Raw genomic sequence first — 25,463 nt, forward strand, 5'->3', positions numbered from 1 at the left:
GGGGAGGCAGAATAGTTGAGTGCTTGGAGCGGGGTTGCTACAGTGCATTACTGAGCAGGTCTGGGATTGTTGAAAGGAGCTTTACTAACCATCAATAACCAATAAAAAGCCCACCACATCTTTAAAAGCCAACAGCAAGCCAAGATCAAGAACACGTGGACATTACCTCAGATTAGCAGGAGGAAAGTTCAAAACTAATCTTGGAAAGTATTATTTTACTGAAAGAGCAATTGATACTTGGAATAGACTTGGAATGACTAGAGGTGGTGAATAGGTCAACAGTAAGTGGATTAAAAAATGCTTGGAGCAAACATAGATCTACGAGGTGGTATCAAAAGACTAGTTTTGTAACATGCCAACAGATGCACGGTCATAGGGAGCACCGACCTTCGTAAGTCAGTGTGCCAAAAGGCAACGTCCTGTGTACATCGGGAACTGTGCAACTGGTGCTATTCTGACCATGTGCGTTACCACTTCTGCTATTTTATCATGGACAGCAAGTTAGAAGAACAAAGAGCAAACTGGATGCTCCATGACAACAATGCACCCAGTCACCAAGTACTCCTCACAGGAGAGTTCCTCACCGAAAACAACATGATCTCACTTCACGCGTCGCACACCATTGCGGAGATCAAGTCCGAGTTGCAGAAGGTGCTTGACACACTTCGAAAAGAAGACCTCCAGGACACATTCCAGAAGTGGCAGGGATGCTGGAATCGCTGTATTGCTGTGCAAGGGGGATATTTTGAAGGCGATAGTGTGTAAACGTGGATAAATAAAGTACTTTCTTGTAAACAGAGCCAGTCTCGAAACTTTTTGATACCACCTCGTATACTCAGACTCAAAAAATAAATAAATGTATATATAGATATGTATATCTATATCTATCCATCTATCTATCTATCTATCTATCTATCTATCTATCTATCTATCTATCTATCTATCTATCTATCTATCTATCTATCTATCTATCTATATATATACACACACAAATTGAGGTAAGCTCGAAGGACCACATGGTCTTTTTTTCTGCCATCACTCCTTTATGTTTCTTCTAACAAAACCACCCTAACTTTGACTTCCCCATTGACACCAGTTGGTAAAATTGTGCAGAAATCAGATTTTCTCCAAGAATTTGGGGGAAATTAAAACATTGAATGCAACACACAGAATTTCACACAGTTATCAACAATAAAATTTTATTATTATTTTCCTCTTCTTTTTTTTTTTTGTACACTGAATAAGCCACAACCACAAACATCATAAAGCGTATGTAGAAAAATAGTGGTACCATATTAGCAATGATGACCTGATAATAATTCCAAGCAATTATACTTTATATATGCTACTAGTAACCAGTCAGTAACAAGCTGTCACAGTGACTGTACGCATTACATTCATTATATTGTAGAAGCTACAGGGATAAAGTCTATATTTTCTATTACATAACTTCACAACAATTTGCACTTATTATATATATATATATATATATATATATATATATATATATATAAATTGAAAGCCCTTGAAAACCATTTGACTTGATGCTGTTATTTTAACCTCGTACTTTACATGATATTTACTTAAATTTTTCAGGACGAGTTCGGGTCTCTGTTGACATTTACCATTGAGAGACATTCTAGGCACTGCAATCAGAAGCTTATTTTCTCCTTGAGACTTAAATAGTCCATATCAAAATAGATTATGTGAGCGTTTCTTTTTCCGCTGACATTTTTACGTTTAAATGCCTTAGGCTATGATAACCTAATCACTCTCCTGTGAGCAACGTATAAAGTCATACTGTCCAAAGGTAAAAAAAAAAAAAATTACAAGACTTGATATTTCAATTTACAAAAATGTTTTTGCTTTTAAAATTGAAAAGAAAAATCCCTATAGTGTCTGGTTAGTTGTGTCTAAATATGAACAGTGGGATAAATAATTATTTACTATAAAATAAAATAACGTCAGTATCAAAAGCCTGTTGTTTTGTATGCACAACCATAAATGTGTTTTAGAGACAAATCATTTTTTACTTTTTTTTTTTTTTTTTAAGGCTTTACATTAAACTTGATTCTTTATTTTGTTATATATATTCCTAATTTATCATTTAGAACAGTGTAATATTACAGTTGTTTTATTATTTTTAAGGCTTTACATTAAACTTTAATGATTCTTTTTTTATTATTATTATGTATTCCTAATTTATCATTTAGAACAGTGTAATATTACAGTTGTTTTATTATTTTTAGCCAAATATATTTTTTTTAAATGTCTGGAACTTTATTTACTTCTAATTGACTAATAAGTATATAAAAATATAAATATAAACCAAAAAAGATTGCAGATAGGCAAAATGCTTTAGCGCTAAAAAAAAAAAAAAAATCTCTATTATTATAAAATTAAATATAATTATAATTAGTTTTACATTTTATTAATTATAAAATGTTAACAGCCATTTATGCAACTTATGTTTTTCCAGGGGCCATGTAAAGTGAAAGAAGAAATGAATGTCCAGCAACACGGTAGAACTTCCTGTAAAATTTCATCAAAACAAAAGGGGAATCCATTACTGTGACGGACCCAACCAGGACAGGGGCTTTTGGAGGGGACTGTGGGGTGGCCTCTTGCCTACTGACTATAACCCCTAATTTTTGAGGGAGCTACAAGCATTCAGGAAGATGTCCTGTTATATAATGCAAAACGACATTACCATAGTCAAGGAAGCCATGATGGTCTCTGCCAACCTGAAACTCAGTGAGAAGATGTATGTGAAAAGAAAGCTGGTTTAAGCAGAGTTCCACCAAAAAATAAAAAATTTAAAGTCAGAAGCTACAAAAAATTTAGCTGCTGACTTTTAATAATCAGACACTCACCAGTTCCACGGTCCAGCGATGCAGGCATACGAAGCTTCCCTCTCCCCCTCGTCTCCACGGCCCCGGCATTCTTACTGTGGGCATGCACTGCGCATGCATGAGCCGTGCTGTGCACTGTGAATGGCCGGGCGATCTTCTGGGACCTTTGACGTGTCCCAGAAGATTGCAAAGAGGGTTTGGAGAGAGGTGAACTTCCTTCCGGCGCCACGGAGCCCCAGGAGGAAGTGGGAGCTGGATGGTACTCACTACCCCCCCAAAAAAAAATGACATGCCAGATGCGGCATGTCAGGGATCACCATCGCTTAAAGCGGAAGTTTCTATTTTTGGGTGGAACTCCGCTTTAATGAGATTTGGACAGCCCTGGGTCTTCTTAAATACTGGTGCTCAACTGTTTGGGTGGCCACTGATCAAAGTCATCTAGGATTGCCTAGGTGACTAGTTGTTAATTAGCTTACTGTTTAATTAGATTACTGTTTATGTTTATGTTGGCTGTTCTTTAGATGTGCTAGTGAGACTACTGTTTACAGTTTGCATTGTTTAGGGTAATATGGTCAAACTCTTACCTGATTTTGTGTGGTATATATTCTGTGTGAATTTACAATAAAGTGAGTTCTAGTTTGCACCTAAGCTAGTGCTGTCTTGTTCTTGGGTGCAATTCTCCACTATAATACCTGGTTCCAGAGTGGAAGAAGCTGTATTTTGGCAGAGGCACCCAGGCTTGGGTGCCAGGCGGTCCGTCACAATTACATAGCAAGGTTGATGTATCAAAGCCCCTTACTGGGCTTACTTACTTAGTGGTAACAAATACGAATTTATCCAAAGTTACGAATTATCTGAAATAGCAAATGCCGCATCTAAACAAATGGAACGGAACTAATTAATAATTAATAATAATAACACGTTTTTATTTTTATTATTTATTATTAATAATTCATTACGTTCCATTCATTTAGATGCGGCATTCGCTATTTCGTTTAATAACTTGTTATAAATTCATATTCGTTACGTTCATTAACAGCCAATTTGAAAGGAAATTCCAATACCTATAATTTAATAGTTATTTATTATTTCATATTTTCGAATCTTCATGTTTTCAGATTTTCAAATTTTAAATTTACGAATTTACTAATTTTTCAAATATTCGAATTTATGAATTTTTGGAAAAAATTGTTAAATGGGTTTTCGTTAATGACCATGTATCCGAATTAACAAATTTGTCTAAATTGGTTACAAAAAACTAATTCGGAACAAAACAAATTGCACGTCTACTCCCTTGTATGATTTTTACTTATAGGTAAACCTAAAATAAGGTTAGCTTATAGGTACAGTAAATATCTCCTAAATATACGGTTAGGAGATATTGCCATCTGACGGAACGCCATACTCCTTCAGAGTCGTGCCGTGAACAGCAACTCCCACACACATGTGGGAGAGTGACAACATCGCCGGCTCAGCCAATCATATCGCTGAAGCCGGAAAGAAAGACCTGCTGAAGATGGAAACGCCTTTAGCGGTGACAGCGTGCTGTTGGAAGGCTTCGTTTCAGGTAAGTCTTTTGCGGTTTACTACCACTTTAATTACTATACTCTTTCTGTGTGTTGTGACAGTGCTATGCCTTGCCACATTGTCAGACGGGATTCTCACTGCTGCAGGTAAGGGGCTCTAGAATGTTTATTCTGAATGAATAAAATTGGATTTACAGTTTTCTCCGGGATTGGAAACTCCCAGATTCTTCTTCTTCTGGAGTCTGGAGGCTTCGAAGAGTCTTGGAAGGAATGAATCATCTAACCCTATGTGACAGTTGCCCTGTCTGACAACATGACCAGGCCTGCCACCGTGCCTATATGAAACAACTTTACTTTTTTTACTGGGGGCCTAAGGTTAAAGCTTAAATCCAGGCAGATATAAAAGACAAAGAATAATGCATCTCTGTATTTATTAATACATCATTAAATCCAGGCCAGCAGTGTACGTATCTAAAACGTAACTTGGTATCAGTCTCTAGCAATACCTGAACAGCTCAGACTGGGATCCCTGTGCTGCAATGCAAAGAGCATGCTGAGAAGAGGAGAGAGCAGAGTGCCAAAGGGATGTGCTCATCAGTCTGCTGCTTCTCCTTTTATTGTCCATTTGCAAGTCGTGGTGAAGGAACAAGACTTATGATTGGGGTGCCGCCCCATTGATTTTAATGGGTGAGTTTGACCAGGGCTGGTGCAAGGATTTTTGATACCCTAGGCGAAACCTAATTTTGCCACCCCCATTGGCTCCACACCTGACTCCACCCCCTTTGGCCTACCAATGTGACAGGAGGCGGTGCTATTCGGGAAGCATCGGCTCTGCTTCCTCTAGCACTGGCTCCAGTTCTGCGATGCGCCTCTAATTACAGTACCGGTCGGACGGAACAGCTGCCTGGGACTGAGTTAGTTACATGCTGCAGCCTGCAGAGCATGCAGACGCTGAGGGAAACCAGCGGCCAGGCACCCCTAGACAGCAGTGCGCCCTAGGCGGCTGCCTAGTTTGCCTAGTGGTCGCTCCGGCCCTGAGTTTGACAGGCAGCCCTAGTTAAAAATTGCCGTGGCCACAAAGCAAATCATCATGGATATGGCATGTGTACAGCCCTGTCAAACTTAATGTTAGAATTCAGGTGGATGGCCGGGGGGGGGGACTGTTTTTCCACCCCCTGGCTGCCACTGTGAAAGAGCCCTAAGCCCCTCCAATTGTCAGCTAACCAAAACTTTTACAGCAGAAGAGAAAGAATCTTGCATAGCAAGTTAATATATTCGTCCCATTTTTTCGTGCCATGCTAATGAAATTCTAGCTTCTCCACTTTATATATGCAGAAAATTTCAATTTCATATGTAGAAATTATTTAAAATAAACTAGAGAATCTAAGTGTGAAGAACTAAAGAATGGGAATGACATAATCCATTGATTATGCTTTATTTTACAATTCTGAAAAGGAACAAGAGCAAAAAAAGCAGCAATCAATTTTCAACCATTACAAAGAGGCCCCAGAATGGTCCTTGTGCTCCCAGGACAGAAATGGAATAACTTAATATTATCATTATTTTTATGTGTGGATATTTTAGTTTATTCTAGCATGTATGAAGAAATGATATATCTGGGTACACTAGAACTGCCTTTCTTTTCCTTTTAATAAGGAGGAAACCTTGAAATAATTTTCAGGTCTCTGGGAATGCCTGCAGAAACCAGTTCATTGGAGGTTAGGGGGAAAATGCCCCTTACATTGATGGCCATTGGGAAGAATGATTCTCTTATGCTGGTGGCTTCTGGGAAGATTGTTCTTCTTATATTGGTGGCCAGTGGGAAGTATGTTCCTCTTATATTGGTGGCCAGTGGGAAGTATGTTCCTCTTACATTAGTGGCCATTGGGAAGAATGTTCCTTTTACATGGTGGTCATTGGGAAGATTGTTCCTCTTACATTGATGGCCATTGAGAAGAATGTTCCTCTTACACTGATGGCCAGTGGGAAGTATGGTCCTCTTACACTGGTGGCCACTGGGAAGAATGGTCCACTTACATTGGTGGCCAGTTAGAAGAACGTACCTCTTACACTGGTGGCCAGTGGGAATAATGTTCCTCTTACATTGTTGGCCAGTGGGAAGAATGTTTCTGGTACACTGGTGTCCAGTGGGGAGAATGTCCCTCTTACACTGGTGGCCAGCAGGAAGAATGTTCCTCATACACTGGTGGCCAGTGGGAAGAATGTTCCTCTTTCATTGGTGGCAGCTGGGAATTATGTTCCTCTTAGATTGGTGGCCAGTGGGAAGAATGCCCCCCTTACAGACAGCTAAAAAAAAATCATTGGTGTCAGGCTGCTGGCTCTTCCAAGTGGTGCTGGACCCAAAACTTTACAGGCACCATCAAATTAGAGGTCAATCAGCCACAGCTCAAGAAACCTATGGTAACCTCTAGAGGAACCCTGGGGTTCCGCAAAACCCTGGTTTAGAATGACTGCATATAAAATGTATATGAAGACTAGGGTTCTTTGGAACACAACTGTGCATAAGTCTGTTTAACTTCAAATATATTTTGAAGGAGACATTTTAAGAGGAACATGACATAAGGCTCGATTCACACAGGGGCAACACGACTTCAGCGCGACTTTGTACTGCGGCTTCAGCGCAACTTCAGCGCGACTTCAGCGCGACTTCAGCAAATTACAAGGCGACTTGAAGTCGCCTCCATGACAGGCGACTTCAGCTGTGGCCAATCACAGGGCAATCAGCTCTCTGGGAGGGAGGGGGGGGGGGGAGGGGTTTTCCCTGCAAAGTCGCTTGACTTTACAGAGAGATCCGACTTGGAGGCGACTTCCATTGATTTCTATGGTACAGGTCGCCTACCAAGTCGGATCAAAGTAGTACAGGGAGTACGCTCTGAAGTCGGAGCGACTTCAGTAGTGTCTATTAAGACGCTAGCGTTCACTCCCATTGAATCTATTTCTGGGGCGACTTGGGGCGACTTGAGGGCGTACAAGTCGGATCCCAAGTCGCCCCAGTGTGAACCGACCCTAAGGATTATTTATTGTGTTTTTCTGTGTAAACTTTTCAAAGTAACTAATAATAAATAAAAAAAATGAAACAAACAAAAAGAAAAATGAGCGTATGACTGTGCCTTGGAAAATGTAATACTATAAACATCAGGGTAAATGAAAAGAAACCAGAAAACAAAGAAAAAAAAAATATATATATATATATATATATATATATATATATATATATATATATATATATATATATATATTTAGTGTGAACCTGAAATAGCATGTGCTACATGCAAATGTTGTTGATTGAAACATTTTTAGGTCAGCTTCACTTTAATTTTAATTGGTTGCATAATTCTAGACAGGTTTCTATTGCAAAAAACAACATATTCTATGAATACAGTACCTTGTTTGTTACCCCACTCTTTTTAAAATATCCAGGAAAATTAAAATATTTTAGAAGCAGCTATACAGGACAAAATGAATACAAACATGTTTTATATAGTGAAATCTATCTGGTTAATACTAGAAGATTATGATTAGATATTTTTTTCAGCATTGGTATCACAAACGTACATTAAAAATAATTTAAATGATAACATTTTTATAACATTTAGACAGATATAGATTACATTTTGTACAATTTTATAGTTGAGGCAATCCCAGACATGTTTTATTTACACAATTTACATCAGATAGTGCCTGCTTTTCAAGCAGAGGACGTATACCATACTATTTTAATTATTTACTGAGCTGTTATTGCTAGAATGTTAAAGTGAGTTTTGGTGGTGTATGTACTATAAAAAAAAATACCTCTCATTGCTGGTAGCATCCAAATTTATTTACACCTTAGAAAAATTACTATATACCATAGGTCTATTCTATGTATTTGTTTTTTGCTCCATTTCATAAAATAATAATAATAATAATAGTGACTGTAATGTGTATTATTAATATTATTATTTTTATTATTATTTTTATTAATAATTAAATAATGGGAAAAACATAAAAAAAGCATGGATTCAAATGTAGACAAAAATATACCCGTGTTTCACTGTTGTCTAATCATCTACAAAGAATAAAATGATACACGCGGATATAAAGAATATTGTATATTGATTTAAATAAAATATGAACATATTCTGAAAATGCTTTTACAAAAATATTTTCAGAGCTATTTATTTGAACCTTTAAATATCACGGCTTTATACACAAAATAATTTATTTACAAATAAATGAATATGCAGTGCCGTTGTAATGTTATGCGCTTAACTACTTAAACCTTTGCCTCCAACAATTGTCTTTTATTAATGGAAAAATAATCTTTTTGAGATTTTTGTTTTTTGTTTGTGATTTTATCCATAGCTCTGAAATAGATTGCTGCTGTATTGTTTTATCTCTTTTTCCTCTCCAATATTGTAAACAAAAAATGTACACTGTGGAATATCTCTTGAAGTATTTTAAGGTACACTTACTACCACTAAAACATTATTTGTCATATTTTCTGGATGTACTTAACCCATAGTGGCTTACTGTAGGTAGAGAAAAAAAATTTCTATTTTATTTTTTTTTAAAGATCTGTCTTGAATTTGTATATTGGAGAAAAGATCGTTTGCCAATTATATTTTAAAATAAACCTTCTATTCGATTAAATAAGTGTCAAAAAAGCTGGGCACCTAATTGAATGTATCACATTCAGCACATCATTTTAGCTGCTCACACCAGCCCGAAAGAGTCCTCAAATTTGCTATACTACAAACTTTCTGAAAGTTTAAGCCTAGACATGTTCTCTCAGATATTGCATGGCCTCTCAATGGGTCAATCACTGGGCATTGCATGTTAAGATGAGGGATGGGGAGGGTGTCTCTTCATTATGTTGGCCTAGGACAGTGCTGGCGAACCTTGGCATCCCAGATGTTTTGGAACTACATTTCCCAGGATGCCCTGGCACTCTGCAGTGTAGTTGAGCATCATGGGAAATTTAGTTTAAAAACATCTGGGGTGCCAAGGTTCACCATCACTGGCCTAGGAGATTTCAAGGCTTCTGGGGCTCGTGTTGATGTCCGGTGTGAAGAATGTAATGTATGTATTTTTTTGCATAACTTGTATAGGATTTTTTTGTATCTGTGGTTATGGTTTCTCGTGAATGCAGAAGAAAAGGCACATGACAAGATGGTTGGGTAAGGAGGGGATAGGAAGGAAGGGTTCAGGGAGTAACAATTGGACATGAAATCTGGAGCAGAAATTAGGAAAGACATCCACTTTTGTCAGATAAGTTACTTCCACCTTGTAAATAGGAGTTGGTAATTATGGGAGGGCAGAAGGGTCCTAGGGTTTGCTAGTTGGTGAGAGATGGCAGCTACTATTGTGGAATGTTAATTGCTTTGGGCATTTCATCACGTGGGGGGGGGGGGGGGGGGGGCTTTGTAGTGTTGTTGGGGGGAGAGGGTGTGGGAAGGGTTCTGTACTGGGGGAGAGAAGAGGGATGGGGGAAGAGATTTGTACTTGAGGATGATGAAAGAAGGTCTCTGTATGGGAGGGGGGCTTTGTAGTGTTGTTGGGGGGAGAGGGTGTGGGAAGGGTTCTGTACTGGAGGAGAGGAGAGGTATGGGAGAAGAGATTTGTACTTGAGGGTCATGAAGGAAGGTCTCTGTATGGGGGGGCTTTGTAGTGTTGTTGAGGGAGAGGGTGTGGGAAGGGTTCTGTACTGGGGGAGAGGAGAGGGATGGGAGAAGAGATTTGTACTTGAGGGTCATGAAGGAAGGTCTCTCTATGGGGGGGGCTTTGTAGTGTTGTTCGGGGGGAGAGGCTGTGGGAAGAGTTCTGTACTGGGGGAGAGGAGAGGGATGGGGGAAGAGATTTGTACTCAAGGGGGATAAAGGAAGGTCTCTGTATGGGAGAGGGGCTTTGTAGTCTTGTTGGTGGGAGAGGCTGTGGGAAGGGTTCTGTACTGGGAGAGAGGAGAGGGATGGGGGAAGAGATTTGTAGTTGAGGGTGATGAAGGAAGGTCTCTGTATGGGGGGTTTGTAGTGTTGTTGGGGGGAGAGGGTGGGGGAAGAGTTCTGTAATAGGGGAGAAGAGAGGGATGGGGGAAGAGATTTGTAGTTGAGGGTGATGAAGGAAGGTCTTTGTATGGGGGGGCTTTGTAGTTTTGTTGGTGGGAGAGGCTGTGGGAAGAAGGGTTCTGTACTGGGGGAGAGGAGAGGGATGGGGGAAGAGATTTGTAGTTGAGGGTGATGAAAGAAGGTCTCTGTATGGGGGGGCTTTGTAGTGTTGTTGGGGGGAGAGGGTGGGGGAAGACTTCTGTACTGGGGGAGAGGAGAGGGATGGGGGAAGAGATTTGTAGTTGAGGGTGATGAAGGAAGGTCTCTGTATAGGAGGGGGGCTTTGTAGTGTTGTTGGGGGGAGAGGGTGGGGAAGAGTTTGGTACTGGGGGAGAGGGATGGGGGAAGAGATTTGTAGTTGAGGGTGATGAAGGAAAGTCTCTGTATGGGGGGGCTTTGTAGTGTTGTTGGGGGGAGAGGGTGGGGGAAGAGTTCTGTACTGGGGGAGAGGAGAGGGATGGGGAAGAGATTTGTAGTTGAGAGTGATGAAGGAAGGTCTCTGTATGGGAGGGGGGCTTTGTAGTGTTGTTGGGGGGAAAGGGTGAGGGAAGAGTTCTGTATTGGGATAGAGGGATGGGGGAAGAGCTATGTAGTTGATGGTGATGAAGAAAGAGATCCGTATGGGGAGGGAGGACATTGTAGTTTGGGTGGGAGGTGGGAGAGGTTAGGAAAGAGCTCTTGACTGGGGGGATGGGAAAAGAGCTTTGTAGTGCGGAAGGTTTTAGGGAAACGTTCTGTACTGGGAGAGGGGTTGAGAGAAGAGCTCTGTATTGGGAAGGGGGTTTGAGGGAAGGATTGGTAATTTCTCATCTTCCATTTGGCATTGGATGACCCTAGCCCACCATTTATTTTATTTATAAAGCTGTGCCCAAAATATTCCAAAGTCAAAAATTGTGTCTGAATGGGTTATATTGATGTTAATTTTGCAACCGTTCCTTATCCCCCTACTTGGGTCAAGTGCCTACTTATTTTTGAACAGCCCTGTAAGGAAACCACCTGTAAACACAGACAGGCAAATTGCCATGAAGTTTAGAAAATAGTAGACTAATCAATGCATAATGACAAATGTGAAATAGTTTATGTGGCATTTACTTCATAGTACAGGAACAGGGTCTGAAATAGTAGTATAGCTGGGCAAACAACTCATTTGGACCGAAAACATTGGTTTGAATGAGGCCATTAGAGTCAAAGTTATAAAATAATCATATTACTTATATAAACTGCTACAGAAGTGTTCTCCAGAAAAAAAAAAATATTCAATTCGTTAATGGGAGAAAGACCCACTTTGTGTCCTTTTTTGCTGATATCGGTTAAATAGACACTCCTCATTCCCGTGACTTTTTGGTTTACAAGTATAATGGACAATCCCTACTTTTAGAATCCAGTGCTATTTGAAGTAGCTCAGGCCAGCCACGAGGAAAAACTTTTCCAAAAAAAGCTCAGAGTCCAGCACAGCGATGTGAGCGGCTCGTCCAATCAGAGTGTTGGCTGTGTTTGGGAGGGCATGAAAGACGTTGTGCCTGATCAAAGTGCAGTCCTTGGAGTCTATCACCGGCTGTAGAAGATTGTTTATCATTTCGGTGTAAATGGGACCTGGAAGAAAAGTATTGAAGTTGCATTAAGCCTGTGATCATTTGTATATTGGGTCATGGATGTTTTATGAGTAGAGATAAGGCTTGGGTTTGATGTGTTCATGGGTTGCAGCAATTCTCCAGGATTCACAAATTGTAAACCTTTGTCCAAAAGGTTGGAAGCAAAAATACGCAACAACCGACAATGCAGGACATGGCCTTTGCCCCTGGTCACACCCAGAGCCTTAAATTTGAAGGAATGGATAATAATTATATAATTATATCAAAGCTTGGGCTCACGGCAGTCCCCCCATGTCTCCCCAGGGGCTTTGGAAGAAGAATGTCTCCTAACAACAACATCTAGTAACCAGTTATGTGCATTGTGGTGGTCAGATCCTTTAAGGAGGAGTGGGCTTCCTCCAGGCAAACCTGCCCTTAAAATGGTTCTATAGGCAGAAGGCTTTTTATCTTAATGCATTCTATGCATTAGGATAAAAAACCTTCTGTGTGCAGCAGGCCCTCTCAACCCTCCTAATACTTACCTGAGCCCCATCTCAATCCAGCGGCGTTGCACGAGAGTCTCGGCTGCCTGGGACTCTCCCTCCTCATTGGCTAAGACAGCAGGCGGGTGCCATTGGCTCCTCCTGCTGTCAATCATGATGTGGGGATACATTGGATGCCTCAAGCTGCCATTGTGCTCTTGCTGGGCGTCCAATGTGTCCCTGTGCCTTTAACCACTTCAGCCCCGGAAGGTTTTACCCACTTCCTGACGAGGCCATTTTTTTTTACCCACTTCCTGACCAGGCCATTTTTTGCGATACGGCACTGTGTTGCTTTAACTGACAATTGCGCGGTCATGCAATGCTGTACCCAAATAAAATTGATGTTCATTTTTGCCCACAAATAGAGCTTTCTTTTGGTGGTATTTGATCACCTCTGCGGTTTTTATTTTTTGCGCTATAAACAAAAAAAAGAGCGACAATTTTGAAAAAAACACAATATTTTGTACTTTTTGCTATAATAAATATCCCCATTTTTTTTAAAAAAAAGCTAATTTTTCCTAAGAAAAGACTGTCAATTTTGAATAAAAAACAATATTTATTACATTCTGCTATAAAACATTCCGAATAAAAAAAATGTAAAAAATCTAATTTCTTCATCAATTTAGGCCAATATGTATTCTGCTACATATTTTTGGTAAAAAAAAATCCCAATACGTGTATATTGATTGGTTTGCGCAAAAGTTATCACACAATTCATGGGATATTTTTATGGCATTTTTATTTTTATTTTACTAGTAATGGTAGTGGTCAGCAACTTTTAGCGGGACTGCGACATTGCGGCGGACAAATTGGACACTAAGTGACACTTTTTGGGTACCAGTGACACCAATACAGTGATCAGTGCTACAAAAAATGCAGGGAAAGGGTTAACACCAGGGGCAATAAAGGGGTTAAGTGTGTGCCTGGGTGGTAATTTCTAACTGTGGGGAGGAAAAGAGAGATCGTGTTTCAGCTTAGCTGAAACACAAGATCTCTCCTTTGCTCACTGACAGATCAGCGGTTTGCTTTGTTTATCTAGGCACACCGCTGCTCCATCTCTCCACAGAATGATCGGCGGGTCACGGCGGCCATCGCAGCCGTCGGACCCGCTGATTGGCTCCCGCTGTGTCCAATCACAGCGGGATCGGCGTGCGCACCCCTGCACTGCGTGCACAAAATTATGTACAGGTACGGTTAAGGAGGAGTGCTCTTCTTCCAGGCAAACCTTCCCTTAATTTATCCACTGCTATACAGTATCTCACAAAAGTGAGTACACCCCTCACATTTTTGTAAATATTTTATTCTATATTTTTATGTGACAATACTGAGGAAATGGCACTTTGCTACAATGTAAAGTAGTGAGTGTACAGCTTGTATAACAGTGTAAATTTGCTGTCCCCTCAAAATAACTCAACACACAGCCATTAATGTCTAAACTGCTGGCAACAAAAGTGAGTACACCCCTAAGTGAAAATGTCCAAATTGGGCCCAATTAGCCATTTTCCCTCCCCGGTGTCATGTGACTCCTTAGTGTTACAAGGTCTCAGGTGTGAATGGGGAGCAGGTGTGTTAAATTTGGTGTTATCGCTCTCACTCTCTCATACTGGTCACTAGAAGTTCAATATGGCACCTCATGGCAAAGGACTCTCTGAGCATCTGAAAAAAAGAATTGTTGCTCTACATAAAGATGGCCTAGGCTATAAGAAGATTGCCAAGACCCTGAAACTGAGCTGCAGCACGGTGGCCAAGACCAAACAGCGGTTTAACAGGACAGGTTCCACTCAGAACAGGCCTCGCCATGGTCGACCAAAGAAGTTGAGTGCACGTGCTCAGCGTCATATCCAGAGGTTGTCTTTGGGAAATAGACATATAAGTGCTGCCAGCATTGCTGCAGAGGTTGAAGGGGTAGGTCTCTAACATCCACCAGCTCCGTGATGTCATCATGGAGGAGTGGAAGAGGACTCTGGTGGCAAACTGTGAAGCTCTGGTGACCTCCATGCCCAAGAGGGTTAAGGCAGTGCTGGAAAATAATGGTGGCCACACAAAATATTGACACTTTGGGCCCAATTTGGACATTTTCACTTAGGGGTGTACTCACTTTTGTTGCCAGCGGTTTAGACATTAATGGCTGTGTGTTGAATTATTTTGAGGGAACAGCAAATTTACTCTATTATACAAGCTGTACACTCAATACTTTACATTGTAGCAAAGTGTCATTTCTTCAGTGTTGTCACATGAAAAGATATAATAAAATATTTACAAAAATGTGAGGGGTGTACTCACTTTTGTGAGATACTGTATATGCTCCAACTTGGAGACTTAAAAAAAAAAGAGTTAGGACCGCAGTACCTAGAGGAGCCTTGACATTAGGCACTGCGGCTTCCACAGATATTTGCAAATGTGTGCAAACCAAAACCTCTGTTTTTAAGAGGAATTGTTAGACAGGGCCAATTTTTTCTTTTTTTTTGCTGGTAAGTGTGTTGTTTTTTTTTTTTTAGTCTGTTTGTGTAGTGATCAGATCCATCTGAGGAAAACCATGTAGGAATGAGGCAGAACAGACCTGATGCATCCCAAGCACTGGGCCCAAACTCCTATGTTGCCTGACCTTATTGCCAGTGGCCACAAGGAAACCGTATGAGGAGTGGATGAGTTTTGCCTACAAGCTTACTGCACAAAAATAGCATTGATGAGTGCAATACTTTACTGCATTTTTTTATTTCAGTATTACAGAGTTCTACACCATGTTGGTGCACTATGCCCTCTTCCCCATGGCAGTGCCGGTTGTTCCATGCCTATTGTTTGATAATAACTTGCTTATTAGCCCTGCAAATAGCCTGAATAGAATAACAAGGTTATTTGGGATATCTGCAAAGATGGACTTTAAATGGGGTATTTGTAAATTTTGCAAACTTCAAGAATAATGTGCTAAATTGTACGTGAACCGAACCTGGGTAGATTCACTCATCCTTAATAATGAGCAAAGCAACAGTGCAAACTCAACAGAGAGTCTTGAGACTTTTCACACAGTGCTGAGGACTCTGTCTCTCTCTGCCTCCATGTGAGAGTGCTGGATGCCTGAATAGCCAATGGCCAATCACCATCACTGTCACATGAAAGGAAGAGGAGTAATCCACATGGTCTCCTATATCTGGAAGTACTGGATCTTCTAGCTGGTTAGGTGACACCCTTGGGTCCTGTTCCCTTTTTTTTTCAGCACAAGCCATCTTCAGTACTGCAGAGACAGTAGTGCTTATGATGGCAGTGCCACTAATTGAGCTCCTTGTGTGTTATAATGTATAGTACCTGTATGCTTGTCCTTAATGGCGTTTTTGCACATTTCAATCCTTGCTGAGTGAAATGGAACATACCGATCTTGGGGGGATGCCACCAAAACAACATTTTTAAAGTACTGAAGACCTGTGGACAAAAAAGATGCATAGTTCAGAGTCTTTAAAGTATTTATATACTGTATATATAAATGTCTAAAATAGTTGCTTTCACAGTTTACACAATCCAATAAGAATGATGGATGCAGGTAAAAGACAGGTTGCAGGTTGTCACTAATACATAAAAATGCTCCAATTTGCACCAAGTATATACATTTGTTCATTTTCAGACTGGATATAAATGCATTTGAAGATGTGAACAGTATGTCCTAGTTATGAGGAAGCAGGTCATCCACAAAAACACGTAGACATTACCTTGTAAGGACATCTACTGATATATCGGGGGAGATCTACTAAAACTGGAGCACTCAGAAGCTGGTGCAGCTGTGCATGGTAACCAATGAGCTTCTAACTTCAGCTTGTTCAATTAAGCTTTGACAATAAAAATCTAGAAGCTGATTGGTTTTTATGCAGAGCTGCAGCAGATTTTGCACTTTCCAGTTTTAGTAACTCAACTCCCATTGTCTATTTATAATATACTCTGTTTTTCTTTTATATATATCACTTTTATCAAGATTTTTAGCCATTGTGGGCTTTTAATTATATTGTTTACTCAATAAAAACTTTTGATGTTTTTATGAACCTTTTTTAATGATCTTTTGTTAGTTTCTTGGTGGAATCATTTAAAGTTCCACATTTTTGGTTGGTTGTTGCAGATCCTCTTCCCAACTTCCTCCTCCTTTTCTCATTCTACTGTGGGCCATTATGACTGTGTTGTCATTCATAGAGGTTAATTGTGAACAAATTAAGTGGGGAGAAGAAAATCATGGGCTGAACACGTCAGAAATTGAGGGCGGAACAGCCGCTGCAGCCAAGGTGAGACCTGCGCCAGACCTCACATGTGCCAGGAACTGGAACTGACGTCAGCCACCACAGTACATGGTCACTTTCGGGTGAAGGGAAGCTTCACTGTATCTCCATGACAACATGTTTAAAGGTCTCCGCTTCTTTGTCAAGTCATCTAAAGTTGACCATTAAACACTTTAGTGCATGTGCCTTCAAACTTGGCAATTCATTTCCACCTAATTTGGTTTTCAGTTTATGATACTACATGATGTTCAATTGCCATCACATGGTGTGACAGTATGTTTAGAAGATATATCAGGAGTCACATCACTAGACCAGATGTGCTTACTTTTTGGTTTGTTTCTTCGCCAAAGCAATCTCTGAATGGCCCCCGTGTCCAATGGCCAATCTCCTGTGTTCACAATGAAGCAGGGCAGCTGCTCAGCATGACAACCAGAAGCTAGTAGAGATCACTATACTACAGTAACGATGTCTACTACGGTGATCTCCAGCTTCTAGAGGGACCCCACAAGTATGGTATATGCATAGTTACATTGGTCCAAGTTATAAAAATATCCATACCTGAATTCTTCTTTAAATGATAGGTGGATAATGTGGACAAAAATCTTGCATCATGCTGTATAATAGAACTCTCCAAGAACATATGGACAACAGCATGGGTCTTTTAGGGGGCAGTCCTCCCTGGTATTAAGTGAGCTCCAAGTCTACAGTGATATTGTTTTAAACTCATCTAGATGCTGAAAGTACACACAGAATATTATCTATCCTCCATAATTCCAGAGGAAGCTGACCATTGGTCTAAGAAACGCGTCGAGAATTTGTCAACCTATCAAATTAACCTTTTTGACTGTACAAGTTACACGGTATGGAATAAATGTGATATTGTATACTTGAATAAATTTTTTGACAGGTCAATTGCACCTGATTAGGAGGTCATACATTTATTTAGACAAATATTTTGATAACAAAAAACTTTTTGAAATAAAGATTTACTGTTTTTTTAAAGATATAACTCATGTTGTTGTAAATATTGGTGCCAGTAGTGTCCTGTTTTTTTCTAGTTTTGTTTCTCAACTACAAACCTGGTTTCTGGCTGAGCTGATACAGGAAAGATTTCCGCAGATCAGCGTTGTCCCTGAACGTCAGTTGTAGCAGAGAGCCGGACTTTTTCAGCTTTTGCATCAGCCACAAACCTGGGAAGGAAATACAGAATATGATGAAACATTGTTACAGTACATAGTTAAACAGTCTGAAGAAGGTTTTTCAGAGGTCCAACACAGCTACAGAGGCCCATAGATCTATGGTTGACCTAATACATCTACAGAGGTCCAATACATCTAGAGATGCTCATACATCTACAGAGGTCCAGTACATCTGCAGAGGCTTATACATCTTTAGAAGGGCATACATCTACAGAGACCCATACATCTACAGAGGTCCATTACATCTACAACGGCCCATCTACAGAGCCCCATACATCTAAAGAGGTCCAGTACATCTACAGAGCCCTATACAACTACAAAAGGTCCATACATCTACAGAGCCCAATACATCTACAGAGCTCCATACATCTACAGAGGTCCAATACATCTACTGTGCCCTAAACATCTACAGAGGTCTAATACATCTACAGAGGCCCATACATCTACAGTGGTCTATACATCTGCAGACGTCCAATATTTCTATAGAGTCCCAAACCTCTACAGCGGTCCATACATCTACAGAGCCCCATACATATCTATAGAGTCCAATACATCTACAGAGGTCCATCTACAAAGTCCATCTATCTAAAGAGGTGCAATACATCTACAGATCCCCGTACAATGGCAAAGGGACATACATCTACAGAGCCCCATACATCTACAGAGGCCCATACATCTAAAGAGGTCTAATACATCTACTGTGCCCTATACATCTACAGAGATCCAATGTATCTATAGAGTCCCATACTTCTACAGCGGTCCATACATCTACAGAGCCCCATATATCTATAGAGGTCCAATACATCTACAGAGCCCCATACATCTACAGTGGTCCATACATCTGCAGACGTCCAATATTTCTATAGAGTCCCAAACCTCTACAGCGGTCCATACATCTACAGAGCCCCATACATATCTATAGAGTCCAATACATCTAAAGAGGTCCATCTACAAAGTCCATCTATCTAAAGAGGTGCAATACATCTACAGATCCCCGTACAATGGCAAAGGGACATACATCTACAGAGCCCCATACATCTACAGAGGCCCATACATCTAAAGAGGTCTAATACATCTACTGTGCCCTATACATCTACAGAGATCCAATGTATCTATAGAGTCCCATACTTCTACAGCGGTCCATACATCTACAGAGCCCCATATATCTATAGAGGTCCAATACATCTACAGAGCCCCATACAAATATAAAGAGCCATACATCTACAAAGCCCCATACATCTACAGAACTCCATACATCTACAGAGGTCCAATACATCTACTGTGCCCTATACATCTACAGAAGTTTAATACATCTACAGAGCCCTATACATCTACATAGGTCCATCTACAGAGCCCCATACATCTAAAGAGGTCCAGTACATATACAGAGCCCCATACAACTACAAAAGGCCATACATCTACAGAGCCCCATACATCTACTGTGCCCTATACATCTACAGAGGTCTAATGCATCTACAGAGCCCCATACAGCTACAGAGGTCCAATTCAGTTATAGAGCCTCATATATCTATAAAGGTCCAGTACATTTACAAAGCCCCATACATCTACAGTGGTCCATACATCTGCAGAGTTTTATACATCTACAGAGGTTCAATACATCTACAGAGCCCAATATATCTACAGAGGTCCAATATTTCTATAGAGTCCCAAACCTATACAGCGGTCCATTCATCTACAGAGCCCCATACATATCTGCAGAGTCCAATACATCTACAGAGTTCCATCTACAGAGCCCATACATCTAGAGGTGCAATACATCTACAGATCCCTATACAATGTCAAAGGGCCATACATCTACAGAGCCCCATACATCTACAGAGGTCTAATACATCTACTGTGAAGTATACATCTACAGAGGTCTAATACATCTACTGTGAAGTATACATCTACAAAGGTCTAATACATCTACTGTGAAGTATACATCTACAGAGGTCTAATACATCTACTGTGAAGTATACATCTACAGAGCCTCATACATCTACAGAGGTCCAATACAGTTATAGAGCGTTGCTGGACTAGAATTTTTACGATAAAAGGTGTAGCGTTTCAGAAAGGGCTTGCTTTATACAATTTATTGGGTCATTGAAAAGTCCACTTTTTTTAATCTTGGATTACAAACAATTTTAAATTAAAATCAATGGAGTTTGTTTGTGTTGTTCCATTTTCTGTTTCTTTTTTCCGTTTCCTTTTAGCTATACTTGAATTTCTCATATACCTATAGTAGATCGATCATTGTTTATTTAAATAGGACTGCCTTTGGCTTACAGTTGTTTGTCATATATTTTTTTTATGTATACATATTTTTTTATACATTTATATACAGTATTTATATTGTCACAGCATCCTAGCCTGAGCACCATAAAATAAGTTCTTGGACCTTCCAAAAATATACCACCTTGCCAATTCATAATACTACCAAAAACTCACCTGTACTGACCAAAGTGCTGTTACTATAGAGAGTTCCCAGGTGGGGTCCAGAAAGGGAAAGGAAGGTGTGCAGCTTGTTCAGGTAATATCGGAAGCGAGGGCGGGTGAGCACCGATCGGATGATGATGTTTCCCAGTGAATGCCCAATGAAACTGCATAGAGACAAATCACACAGGTACAATAATGGTTTATTTTCCCAAACATTTCAATACTGTACATTTACATTGATATAACCCCTAAATTGGTGATATTTGAAGAGCAACTTCAGTCCCCTGTTTAGTGGCTTATGTGCACACACCTCATTTTCTTACTATTGACTGAATCTCACTGTTCTGGTTGTTCTGTTTGTTTATACACTATAATCCCAAAAGTATTGGGACACCTGTCTTTACACGCAAATTACCTATCATGGCATCCCAGTCTTAGTCCGTAGGGTTCAATATTGAGTTGGCCCACCCTTTGCAGCTAAAACAGCTTCAACTCTTCTGGGAAGGCTGTCCACAAGGTTTAGGAGTGTGTCTATGGGAATGTTTGACCATTCTTCCAGAAGCGCATTTGTGAGGTCAGGCACTGATGTTGGACAAGAAGGTCTGGCTTGCAGTCTCTGCACTAATTTATGCCAAAGGTTTTTCTATCAGGTTGAGGTCAGGACTCTGTGCAGGCCAGTCAAGTTCCTCCACCCCAAACTCACTCATCCCTGTCTTTATGAACATTGCTTTGTGCACTAGTCCAAATCATTTGGTGGAGGGGGTGATTATGGTGTGGGGTTGTTTTTCAGGGGTTGGGTTTGGCCCCTTAGTTCCAGTGAAGGGAACTCTTAAGGCGTCAGCATACCAAAATATTTTGGACAATTTCATGCTCCCAACTTTGTGGGAACAATTTGGGGATGGCCCCTTCCTGTTCCAACACGACTGCACACCAGTGCACAAAGCAAGGTCCATAAAAGACATGGATGAGCGAGTTTGGGGTGGAGGAACTTGACTGGCCTGCACAGAGTCCTGATCTCAACCCGATAGAACACCTTTAGAATGAATTAGAGTGGAGACTGAGAGCCAGACCTTCTCATCCAACATCAGTGCCTCACCTCACAAATGCGCTTTTGGAAGAGTGGTCAAACATTCCCATAGACACCCTCCTAAACCTTGTGGACGGCCTTCACAGAAGAGTTGAAGCTGTTATAGTTGCAAAGGGTGGGCCAACTCAACATTGAACCCTACAGACAAAAGGCCAGTACACATGATATGAAAATTGGATGGAAAAATTCGTACGACGAGCTGTCTGACGATTTTCAGATCGGTAGTTTGCTTTTTGGTCAGGCAAAAGCTGAATATGCAGAATATAAAATTTTTGTCGGATGTGAACTCAACGGCCGATTTTCGTTTCATTAGTACGGTTTTCGTACGGAAAAAATCATAAGAGCAAGACTATGCATGCTCAAAAACCAAAGAATACACACAAAACTATTCAACACATTACGTCACTTCTGACGTTGTATTCTGTCGTACAAAAATTTTCGTATTGTGATTAATCTCTTCACTTTCGACATGAGACTAGCATGCCACAAAAAACAAACGTCTGAAAATCTGAGCGTGTGTACGAGGCTTAAGACTGGGATGGCATTAAAGTTCATGTGTGTGTAAAGGCAGGCGTCCCAATAGTTTTGACAATATAGTGTATATTTGTGACAACAGTTGTTAAGCCCTTTTAGGAAGCCATCTAGATGCTTTTACCATTCCCTAGTAGAAAAGGACATTGTTATAGATCCCTGGGTGTGTAACCTACGGCAGTGTTTCTCAACCTCTTTTCAGTAAGGGAGGGGACAGGGCCGCACCGTGGCTCCATGTCTGACTGGACACACGGAGCTGCGGCCCGGCCTCGAGTGCCCCCATAGCAAGCTGCTTGCTGTGGGGGTACAAGACATGAGGGAGGGGCCAGGAGGACCAAAGAGGGATCTGAGAAGAGGAGGATCAGGGCTGCTCTGTGCAAAATCACTGCACAGAGCAGGTAAGTATAACATGTTTGTTATTTTTAAAGAAAAAAAAAAGGGACTTTAGTATCACTTGAAGGAGTATTAGATATATCAACATAGGGATACTCATTTCATTTTCGACAGTGGTCCATATGTGATGGTATCACGCCTTATGACTGTATTCACTCCCTGGCGCCCCTGCATGAATATTTTTTTATAGCAGAGTTTTGTAAGTATAATGGAGGCCATGTTAGCCCACACAATTGGACATAAGGTCTTTGTCCAAGAATGGATATTATTATTATTTTTTGGCTTGTCTGTCTTCTTGTAGCGTGGTCCCCATATATCCTCTGTGGTCACACAGAACCTCTCCCTCCGTAATTTGTGATTTTGCCTGGTGTGTGTTCTCTGAGGCTCCCTTGGTGAGTTTGGTGGGAAAGGAGAAATGTTGAACCATGATTAATGATATTTTCATGTAGCATTGTATTTATGAAAATGAATGTTAACCTGTATATGAATTTATTGTTACTAGAGCTGTATGGAAACTGGTGGTCCGCATAATTCCCCTGAAGAAGCCATTGATGGCAAAACGTGTAGGTATATGACATCCATTACTGACCACCTCATACATATGGATACTATTGACCAGCAAAACAATTTGTAAATATGCTCTGCTAACAATTTTAATGAACCCCACCTGTATTGTTTCTATGTAATAAAAATTTCTATTTTATAAAAAAAAAATAAAAAAAATAGGGGATATGACATCCATTACTGACTACCTCATATAGATGGATACTATTGACCAGCAAAACAATTTGTAAATATGCGCCGCTAACAATTTTAATGAACCCCACCTGTATCGTTTCTATGTAATAAATATTTATATTTTATTATATTTATGTACCTTTTCTTGTTTTGAGCACCGCTATATTCCCAACCTCCCTGTTATTGCTCTTATCCATTCAATAGGGATGAGGTGCCGGTGTCTTGCCGAGAAAGTTCCCTCGGCGGATAAGTTCCCCCCGTACTGTGCAGGCGCAGCACCTGCGCAGTACGAACTACTGTCAGCCGCTGGAGATAGCCGAAGCTCAAACTTTTCAATCAGCTGTACACGGCGCCTGCGCCCTAGGTCCAGGTTCCTTCCCCACCATCCAAGTGGACCTAGAGGGGGAATCAAAAAGAGCCGATGCGAAGCGAGGCCGTGCCCGAAGCGTGGCGAGCAAAGCGAGCCCGCGAGGGGCCCTCTTACAGGCGCCGTGTACAGCTGATTTTCAGCTATTCTCCTTCGGCTATTTCCGCCGGATCCTACTGCGCAGGCGCAGCGCCTGCGCAGTAGAGGGGGGTCCTTATCCGCGGAGCGGAACTTTCTCGGCAGAACACCGGATCAAATAAGGCCACTCAACCTACCTTCCCAGCTAAGTATAACATGTTTGTTATTTTTAAAGAAAAAAAAAAAACAAGACTTTAGTATCACTTGAAGGAGTATTAGATATATCAACATAGGGATACTCATTTAATAATCCATGGGAACCTTGGTTCTCTGTTCCGGGTCTGGCGGCTACTTCTTTGACGATGCGAAATATGATTAGGTGTTAATGTCTCCTTAATCACTATCAATTACGTTGATCAGTAATAGCAAGAATTACTAAGCAGCAATGAATATCTTATGGCCTATATCAAAAAGATAAGAGAAAGAGTTTTTTTTTTTTTGTTTCCTCATTTTTTTTTGTAGGGGTCTATATGTGAATAGAGTTCATACTGAGGTCTACTTTGTTTGATATTTTGTTTTGATTTATTTACCGTATTTATCGGCGTATAACACGCACTTTTTTCCTCTTAAAATCAGGGGAAAATCGGGGTGCGTATTATACGCCGATCCCCCGCTGATCTCCTCTGGTTGTGAGCGGAGCGATCGCGCCGAGATACACATAGCCGAGTGTACTCGGCTCTTCTCGCTCCGCTCACAGTCATGCCCAGTCCCGCCATTGGACCTATGTTATGTCCATCATAGGGTGGGACTGGGCGTGACTGTGAGCGGAGCCGAGAAGAGCTGAGTACACTCGGCTATGTATATCTCGGCTCCGCCCAGTCCGTGCGATCTTGGCGGCGCTCGCTCTGCTCCGCCGAGTCCCTCCGCAACGCTATATTTAAATCTGTGCAAGGCTGCACTGGGGAAGGCTGCACTGGGGCAAGGCTGCACTGGGGAAGGCTGCACTGGGGCAAGGCTGCACTGGGGCAAGGCTGCACTGACAAGGCTGCACTGACAAGGCTGCACTGGGGCAAGGCTGCACTGACAAGGCTGCACTGGGGCAAGGCTGCACTGGGGCAAGGCTGCACTGACAAGGCTGCACTGGGGCAAGGCTGCACTGACAAGGCTGCACTGGGGCATGGCTGCAATGGACATTGGGGAAGGCTGCACTAAGGCTGCACTGACATGGCTGCAAGGCTGCACCGGGGCAAGGCTGCACTGAGAAGGCTTCAATGACACTGACAAGGCTGCAGATGGACACTGATAAGGCTGCATTTGATGGGCATTTAGATGAAAGTTTTTTTTCCCTTAAACTTCCCTCCTAAAAGTTTTTTTCCTTAAAATTCCCTCCTAAACTTAGGGTGCGTGTTATACGCCGCCGCGTGTTATACGCCGATAAATAATTGCTGAAAAAAAAAACATATGGTTGTGTATGTTTTATGTGTTTAATAAATGGAAAATAAAGATATGAAAAAAAAAAAAAGAAATGCACTCATTCAAGAAATTTTTTCCATCCTGCTCTGTCGAATTTTCTCATAACTACAGTCGAAAAATCAATGTCGATCTGACCACACTAACCTTTAAAAATCAAACGAATGTTCTTTAAAAAAAAAAAAAAAAAACATTCTAACAAATTTCTATGAGTGGATGGCCATCCATATTTATCATATGCAATTAAATAGATCACCAAACAACCCTATCTGGCTGAATCCACAATTATCCGAGTTTAAGAAAATCTCAGAGG

General features: G+C 40.9%; 1 protein-coding gene across 1 annotated transcript in view; it reads right to left on the minus strand.

Moving 5' to 3' along the window:
• Positions 1-4,539: 4,539 nt before the first annotated feature.
• FAM135B (family with sequence similarity 135 member B) overlaps positions 4,540-25,463 on the minus strand; it is a 257,650-nt gene continuing 236,726 nt past the window's right edge. Inside the window, exons 17-20 of the mRNA XM_073632289.1 lie at positions 20,499-20,650; positions 17,931-18,041; positions 15,899-16,012; positions 4,540-12,075 (exon numbers count right to left, since the gene is read on the minus strand). Of these exons, the coding sequence (XP_073488390.1) occupies positions 11,870-12,075; positions 15,899-16,012; positions 17,931-18,041; positions 20,499-20,650 (583 nt within the window). The 3' untranslated portion in view covers positions 4,540-11,869. The remainder of the gene's footprint in view (positions 12,076-15,898; positions 16,013-17,930; positions 18,042-20,498; positions 20,651-25,463) is intronic.

The sequence above is a fragment of the Aquarana catesbeiana genome, linkage group LG05 (assembly GCF_042186555.1).
Source record: "Aquarana catesbeiana isolate 2022-GZ linkage group LG05, ASM4218655v1, whole genome shotgun sequence".
NCBI classification, from domain to species: domain Eukaryota; kingdom Metazoa; phylum Chordata; class Amphibia; order Anura; family Ranidae; genus Aquarana; species Aquarana catesbeiana.